Source organism: Anguilla anguilla, chromosome 11 (assembly GCF_013347855.1).
Source record: "Anguilla anguilla isolate fAngAng1 chromosome 11, fAngAng1.pri, whole genome shotgun sequence".
NCBI lineage: Eukaryota > Metazoa > Chordata > Actinopteri > Anguilliformes > Anguillidae > Anguilla > Anguilla anguilla.
The window spans coordinates 15,890,678-15,899,837 of NC_049211.1; the positions used below are offsets into that span (position 1 = coordinate 15,890,678).

At 40.6% G+C, this 9,160-nt stretch overlaps 1 protein-coding gene across 1 annotated transcript; it reads left to right on the forward strand.

Moving 5' to 3' along the window:
* Window positions 1–2,511: 2,511 nt before the first annotated feature.
* On the forward strand, window positions 2,512–7,264 carry hyal1 (hyaluronidase 1). Its single transcript, XM_035383552.1, has 4 exons — window positions 2,512–2,675; window positions 3,502–4,431; window positions 4,636–4,725; window positions 5,644–7,264. The coding sequence occupies exons 2-4, from the start codon at window positions 3,526–3,528 to the stop codon at window positions 5,977–5,979; spliced, it is 1,332 nt and encodes a 443-aa protein (XP_035239443.1). The 5' UTR covers window positions 2,512–2,675; window positions 3,502–3,525; the 3' UTR covers window positions 5,980–7,264.
* Window positions 7,265–9,160: the final 1,896 nt, after the last annotated feature.

Genomic DNA, 9,160 nt, shown 5'->3' on the forward strand with positions numbered 1-9,160 from the left:
GTATTTTTAAATATAAATTTCTAACATCCCACAACCCAACAAAGTAGAATGCTGCTATACAATGTACTTTTTAAAGACTTGAGGAGAAACCATTTTAAGATAATATAGACATCTGCTTAGTCTGTACTTACACTACAGACATACACTGCTTACATGTTTATACTTCCAATTTTATTCATCAGGATATTTAGTCATTGGGGTTAGGTTACCTTTTCAGAGGGTGGAACGGTAGTGTCCTGCATGGAAATAGAACCTGCTCTTCAATATCAGTTCTGTAGCAGTTATACTACACTGGTTAACCCATGTATAAAAGCCTATAAAAGCCTTTTCACACTTAAAATTGTTAGCCATCTCTCAGAATCACCCATCCAAGTGCTTGTCATTGTGTAATATTCATAATAGCATATACTTACTCAGGTTCCGTAGCAAGGTAGGAGCCTGCAGAATCAGAATCTCACATGCTACATAAGTTTACATCAATGCCAGTTGTGCTTTTGAAGTCGACTCTGTTGCGTCACGTGATAATTAGTGACGTATGTCATACCAGCTGGAATGGGGCACAAATTTAATACCTAATGATGGGGAAATTCTCCTGGGACTGGCAGTTGTGGTGTCAAACCCAAGCATAAGAATTGGGTCCCTGTGTACAACTGAAGCACAAAGATTACACAAATCGATGTAATTTGTTTTTCCATTCAAAGTTGTATAAGTTAAACAACATTTTCCTGTTAATGTTAGTTTGAAATACGTTAGATTTTTTGCCGCAAAACCAGATTTTAACAAGAAATGCACAATGTGATGTCACTTGTTTGTTTCAGTAGATGCACTGTAATCCTATAATATTGGATCCTAGTATATTAACCTGAAGTCTATTTAACCTGTGAGTACTTTAAATACTACTGTACTGCACCACCAACACTTTTTTTTTGCACTTTGTACATGCTGGCTTTTCCTGATGAGACCTTTTTGGAATCCATTCCAGAAAAAAAAGAGTAATCCTCTGATGCCAAAAGCAACATTATTAGGCTTGACGCACAGAGAAGGCCTTGTTTCCTAACTTAAACCAGACCCTAAGCTACGCATGCTGGGATCTCTTCAATTTACTACCTCATTGGTCCCTGACCCCCAGCAGGAGTAGGCCCTACCATTTAGCCTGCATGTTTGTGACGCTGAAGGTTTTCTCTGCCAATCAGCAGGGGGTGGATCTCAATAACATATTGTGATTGCAACTGTTTTTGTAAGAAAAAAACAAAGTGTGCCCTGTCAATTCACACTTTGCCTTGCAGAATTAGTGTGAGCAATCATTTTTAATCTAATGAAGAAAGGAAGACAAGCAGAGCAAGTTCCTTTACTGCTTATGAGGCTGAGAAGAATAAAACAAGACTTTAGCTTGCATTCCATGCACTGCAAGGGCAGGGATATGACTATATATAGGATACTGAGGTATGATACTGAAATGACACTGAGGTAATGATATGGATGGGGTAATTCCTCAGGTGAAAATATATCTTGAGCTTTTGAAAATTGTCAAGCTTTAAGATCGGTGGACTTCTTGGTTTGTCTGTGCAGATTGTTTCCATGAACATACTTGATTGTGATTTCAGGGTTTGCATATCCTTGGACATCTGGATGCCTAGATCTCTAGTCTGAATGTACAGTTCATACAGCAGTGGGTTTAGTTATGCTTTGGTACAAGTGCATATGGATGAAGGAGGACAAGAGGAATCATACTTTGCTCAACATATTATATAATTTGTCTCTAGTGATATTCAGTGGCATTTATAATATCTAAACTACTCTATAAGAGGGAAAATATCATAGGCTATATTCTAACACCAAGGAAAGGGGGACTGTAAATTATATTATCAGAACTGGAAAATCAAATGCAAAAGTATTTTCTTTTTTTAAATCAGAAAGCTAAAATAAACTGTCCCACTATGTTCACCCTGATGTTTACTACATTGGGATTGCGGTTTCGGAAACATGCAGCAAATTCGGATGAAGCATGTGGTGGCCTTTAGGTTACCCTCCCTCCAGCGACCACAAAATTAACTGTGGATCCACCACTTATGCCATTTATTGATACCATTTAAAATAGTCACTAAGTATGTTGAAGCACCTAAGATGCAAGAAGATATTTAATCTTAAATTTGAAAGTTTTTCTTGACGTAGCAGCAAAACGGCAGTTTTTTAATTAGTCACACGAAACATGGCCAGTTCTTTTGTCTGAATTCCGTAGGCCTACATCTACATATTCAGTCATTTAAATATTTAGTCAGTAATTTAAGTAATCAAAGGGGTATCATTTCTTTATATTGTCATACTGTGAAATCACATTGCATACGGTAGGCTACTCATTAGGCTACTTTTAATTTAAGATATATTATTTTGCCTTACAACGTACGCGGTAGGGCATACACTGACTACTGTGATCTTTTCATGTATTACATGGATAATTATATTCGGTATATAATTATATAACTGTTGCTTTAAGAGAAGTTTGCGGTTAACTCCGCCTCTCCAAAGCTTGAGGAACCAGAATGGTTTCCGAAAACTTTTGCCAAAACGTAATTATTTTTATGCAGTCACAAGACACCAGTGGTTAAATGTGCGATCTCCTGACATGAGCAACATTCATGGTTCTTGTTATCAGGCTGCTGTGGGTGGGAGCATCGGTAAGCTTGTCTTTTTGTCGCAAGTTGATTTCGTTGTATAATCTAAAAGCTTTTCTTATAGGAAAATTGCATTTAGGCAACCACTTATATCGGAAAATGCACACGAGTAGCTACTTGGCAGTAAATTAGCTTCGATAAAACACTGTAAACTGACCGACTTAAAGCGTATATGATTTATGCATATGACCTTACGTGTCTAGGCTACCATTCGCGTCTCTTCTTGGTTTCAACACCACATATTGTGATTCGTGGAACAATTCTGTTTCGGAATAAAATGAATCTGGAACTGGAAGATAAGATCTAACTCAGTCCTGACTACAGTGCAGGTCAAATTTTTACGGCTCTTGATTTTATTCTATTTTATGTATCCTTTATTTTCACTGGTAGTCGCATTGAGATGAAGATATCTTTTGCAAGGGCGACCTCCGTACAAATAACGTATAGAAACTTTAGACAGATAAGTAGGCCTACAATTCAGATACACGTTAACATTCAGCAGTTAGACAATAAACAGGGATAGTAGGCTGTATATCAAAGGAAACAAGTACATACAACATTTGAAACATCTATGTAAAATACTTTTTTTAAGGGTTCAAGTTTTCTACAATTCATTCCATCAGGGTGGGGGAAGTATTGAGAAATACTTTTTGTATTGTTTTGCCCAGCTCAGTGTTTACGTATGGCAGTAATTAAGGATGTGAGAGAATGGGGAAGTTTCTTAAGTAGAGCCATATACATAAACTAAATGGAATGCACTTCTTTAATGAATGTTTTTGTCATTTTTGTTCAATGAATTCAACATACTTGTATAATATTTGTCTTGCAGGTATAGGTTAATAACTTACCGGGAATGTCTCTCCTGGTTTTTCTGTGTCTGTGGGTTGGTGGGTCTGCCCTGGGAGCCCAGCAGAGCCCTCTCCCCTCCATGGCCCAGTTACCCTTCATTACGGTGTGGAATGCCCCTACTGAACCCTGCATGTCCAAGTACAAAGTGGACCTGGACCTAAGTATTTTCCACATCGTGCTGAACGTGAACCAAAGCTTCATGGGAACAAACATAACCATCTTCTATGAGAGCAAGCTGGGCCACTATCCATACTACACTGCCAGTGGGGAGGCTATCAACGGAGGCGTACCACAGAACACCAGCCTGCAGCAGCACCTGAAGGATGCCCAGGCCAACATTGTGACATACATCCCTTCCCCTGACTTCCAGGGGCTGGCCGTTGTGGACTGGGAGAGCTGGCGGCCCCTGTGGATTCGAAACTGGGACGCTAAGCAGGTGTACCGGGAGGGGTCTCGGACACTGGTGCAGGCTAAACACCCAGCCTGGACCCCAGCCCAGGTGGAAGCTGAAGCCAAGAAGGAGTTTCAGGAGGCAGGCCGGGCGTTTATGGAGGACACCCTTAGGCTGGGCCGCAGTGTAAGACCTGGGGGGTTATGGGGTTTCTACGGTTTCCCCGGCTGCTACAACTTCCAGTACAAGAACGTCACAGCCAACTACACCGGGGAGTGCCCCACGCTGGAGATGAAGAGGAATGATCAGCTGGCCTGGCTGTGGAACGCCAGCTCTGCCCTCTACCCGCACATTTACCTGGAACTGAGTCTGCGGGGCAGGCGAGATGCCATCCGCCAGTATGCCCACCATCGCATTCTGGAGGCTATGAGGGTAGCTGGGCAGGTCAAACCCAATGGCCTTCCAGTGCTGCCCTATTCACGCATTGCCTACACCTTTTCACTGGAGTTCCTTTCCCAGGCAAGTCATTCACCCTTGTTTGTAAAAAAAAAAAAAAAAAAAAAAGAAATCTTTTTACTTAATCTTTTTTTGCTTAAAAAAGTATTTTCAGTAATTTTGTTTTGTGAAAGAAACAAAAGTTTGCCTAAGTATCTGTAAAACGAGTGTTGTTTAATCTCTACTAAACTAGTTGTTTTTTGTCAATGTGGTTTTTTTTTCACGTAGGAGGACTTGGTGCACACAATTGGGGAGAGCGTAGCTCTTGGGGCAGCAGGAGTTGTGCTGTGGGGAGATGGTAATTTTTCCAAATCAATGGTATGATCTCTTAAACACAAAATAACAGTTGAACCTCAACAGCTTTTACCCTTATATTTCAATGCTGTAGAATCTCTCACTAAGGTTGAATGATATTAAGTGTTATTTTAATGTTTAGCATTTTGTTAGTCTCTTGTTATAGCTATGAATATTAATACTTATAATCCAGAACTGTTCATGATATTTGAATTAGACAGTTTGACAGCATTTGTCTTTGCCTTATTGCTGACACACTTGTTGCTGAAACACTTCCTGTACATGTGAGGTGTGAAATGATTGTGCTGAACAGTTCCTTCCCACGCCAGTTTCATGTTTCCTGCTTTGATTTCCTTACTGTTTATGGTGTTATATCATTATGACAGTCTTGATAATTAAGAATCTAAAGATCAGATTTAGCCCATATTCATTGCATAGCTAGTTAGTAGATAGACGGTACTGAACCAAACAGATCTTCAGTGGCTCAGTTGTAAAGAGGCTTGTTTTGAGAGTAGACAGGGACATATTGCCTAGACATCACAGGTTCATAGGCTAGGTCATGTTGATAGCTGATTCACAAGGGGTCCTCAACAGCCAGAGTTGGGGTGGTTATAACCTGATCTGGATCCTCGTGTTTAATACTGTCCCTGCTCATTGACTGTCAGTGACCCTCTCTACTGATTGGGACTGCTGTACGTTTCCTGTGGTGCTCTGCTGTCTATAATTTAGAAAACTGTAGCTCTGTTGCAGGACAGACCCCTTACATGGTGATTGTGTGGCATGGTGACATGGGTAGAAATGCAGGTGGGGGGTTAAATGTATATTTATTGCATTTGGATGCTAATTATTATCTTTTTTCACGGAGATTGGTGGGTAGATGACATTGCAGTTTCCCCTCTCTTTTTCTCCTCTCCCTTCCACCTTCCCTCTCTCCCCGCGCAGGCAGCATGTCTGGCGGTGAAAGGCTACCTGGACAAGACCCTGGGGCGCTACGTGGTCAATGTGACCGCGGCCGCCACCATCTGCAGCAAGGTGGTGTGCTTCGGCCAGGGGCGGTGCCAGAGGAAGGACCGCTCCTCTGCTGCCTTCCTCCACCTGGAGCCCCAGGACTGGAGCATACTGTCCACCCCAGGCCTGAGGGGGTCGCCCCGGTACAGTGTGCACGGGCAGCTCAGCCAGCGGGCCACGCGGCACATGGTCAAGCAGTTTGAATGCCAGTGTTACCCAGGCTGGGGTGGTGAGCACTGTGAAAAGCCTGCCTACCCTTGTCCACACTAAGTCTGCAGCTGGATGCAAGAACCTTATGTTCCACTGTGAACGCACTACTATCCAGAGTCAATCTACTAATATTACCAATGCAAACACTGTTAAAAAAAATAAAAAAAATAAAAATATATATATAAAAATAATACGCTATAAATCTTTTTTCACAAAAACATTGAGATCAATCTTGGGTTAAAACGGCATTAAATGAAACGGCCCCTAAACCTGACACGATATTTCCAGCATTTTACTCACAAAATTATAGCTGACTTATGGCTGCAGGCAAGGTTCCTTTGAGATGAAAAACAGATCTACTTTATGACAGAAGTCTTGTAAAAATGGGCGACATAGAGAAAGTTTGATGAGGCCAAAGACTCAGCCAGCACAACCTAGTCCAGCACAAACCTAGTAATTTGGAACAAACGGAATTCATTTAATGCTGGTCATTTTCCCTTTGCCTTTTTGTGTCTTTTTAAATTTTTTATTTTGTTAGGTTGGACAAATACTAAAACAAACCACTGAGTATTTGATGAGAGACTTGACCATGACAGTCAGAGAGCTATTTACAGCTGGAGTAAGGGACCAATCCTTGATCGGTGTTGCCAGTCCTCATTTTGGGGCTTTTAAGTACCTCCGATGCACTACAGTATTAGCAGCACAGCACTCTATGACACAAATGAACAGACATAAAACAGCATGTAACAGGTAACTTGTAAAGGCTGCATTTATAAACCATCTAGCTCACAATGGTCGTGTAATATCCCACAGTGTATTTGTATTCTATTTCTTCTCAGCATTTTCAAAGGCATGTTTGCTTTTCAGGTGTCTATTGTTATGGGTTATTGTAACAAAATGTGTATCATGCATTTACAGATTTTTTTTGCAGAACTCTATAACATTATATATGCGAACATTTTTTGGCAAAATTGTTCACTCAAATTATCCTACATTCCAAATTGGATGCTGTATCTGTATACCACAGGCTGGGAGGAAATATTTCTGGCTGCTTTCCACACGGTAATGTTCACTAGGACTTCAAATGGTTTAGGTCCAAATGATACAGAGAATGATGGAGAACAGTAGTCCTAAAGTTTGTTTCAGATTCAGACAACAAAAGACCAAGTCAATCCACCGTCATGGAGTAATTTTCATCTCAACAGTCATCTCTAACTTCCTTTGTTCAGAGGATGGGATGTGTTCTGCATCTCTCTGTGGTAATTACAAAGAGGGTCTGCAGTAAGAATGCTGCAGTTTTGTGCAATAACTGTCGCAATGTAATAAACATTCCATTAACATTGTTCTGAAGTGTAGGATACTGTCATTTATAACATACAGTAATAAACAGACTCCACTACACACGCGCACACACACACACACACGCAGACACACCCTTAACAAGCACAGAACTGTCCAGACCCATGGCGCAACTCACTTCCGCAGGCACATTTTAGCTGGCACCACCTTTGCATGCGTCCTACTAAACGAAGCACCACATGTGCATGCGTCCCACAAAACGTCCCTGAAAGGTCGTCCGTGAGTGAGTGACCACAATTTTCCATGCATAGCCCACGGCGCCAGTTCCTGCGGACCGTGGGAAAAAAGAGTATCAAAAACTATTTCAGTAGGAAAAGCGAGTGTCTCATGACCAAATCATTTATTCTGTACATCCCTTTTCTAATATATGTCTTCATTGTTATAAACCACTTTTAATATAGTGGATCAATTTGGCTTGAGTTACCTTTATTAAAGCTACAGTTTTGGTTCCACTGAATACATTCTAGCTGATAGTTACATCATTTTGTATTTTTAATTGTGTTTTGAATTTTATAGACAACTAAATTATAATCATCTGTAATAATTTTGTTCATTTGATTGGCTTGGTTATAAAATTGATCATTTAGATATTTCCGTTGTCTGATTTAACTGTGGTCCATACCTGGATGTAGGCTGCCCTCTTATGGATATTGATCGTATAGCATGTATAGCACGAGCACAGTATTTTATTTTGACGCAATACAGTAAGTGTAAGCAATATTGTGTCCTTGCTCTGTTATACCATTCATGCTTTGATGCTTTCTTTCTCTCTGCTGATGTAGATCTCACTTTGGGGTACAGTTTTACACTAAACACTGTTGTGTTCTTTGATTGGTTGATCTGAGACAGTGATTGACAGCACATGATAGCTCCACCCATGATGGGGCTCACAATTTCTTGCTCTCCTGTCACCGGTCACTCTGCTATAGCACCTGCTGCTGGCTCCATGACAGGGCCATTTTGAATCGTCCATGAGAGGCTGGAAGGTGGGAAAGCCAAAGGCCTTGTAAGTCATGGTAAAGAAGGAGGTCCAGTTCGGGTCAGCTCAAATCCAGCAAGGTGTCGACACTGCTGCCATTGGCTTTAATGAAGGATCAGTACCACACTGATGTTCTGTTTGTGGGTGAGAGCCTTAACATTCTAGGGAGGCTAAGAGGCAGTGGAGCCCATAATAATTCATAATCATTTGTGTTCTATGAACTATTATTGCTTATTTGCTAGTCAAGCACCCCTAACCAGTGACATCATGGGAATTTGATTACAACTGAATATTTTCCACATTCTGTGATCAGTTTGTGTTTGGTGCAATTAGAATTAATTTAGCCATCTTAGGAGCTGCAGCAGCACTGGCCCTCTTTAATGCCTTAACTTTTATTATTCTGCATGCTGAACGTGAAATAGAAATTCTAACCTTGCTGCATGTTTATTACCAAATTAGGTCAAATGGTTTCATCTGTGATGGTTGATATTGGGTTGCAATGACCACTAGATGGTAGTAGAGAATCAAATTTGAGAAAAAGTGCAAAATTTAGTGGTTTAACTTGGATCAAGTGCACGTGGAAAACAAGCTATACTACTAAAATAGTGTTGCAAGTGTGGGAATCACTCACACAAAGTCAAAAACTATTCATAAACTTGAAAAGTAATTGAAAAGCATTTGATCACCAGTACAGTTCTTTAAATGAAATTCTATAATAATTCTTTTCTACTTTGTTTGAAGACCAATACAGTACGTTTACCAGTTTTCACATGCAGAAAGGGTGCGGATAATGAAATGTTATCCCGAAATTTATGGTTCTCCTGAAACTTACCAACCAAACGGTTTGGAACCAATCTGAGTCAAATGCTCCAGTTTATTGGTTAAAGATGAATGGTTCTGCCC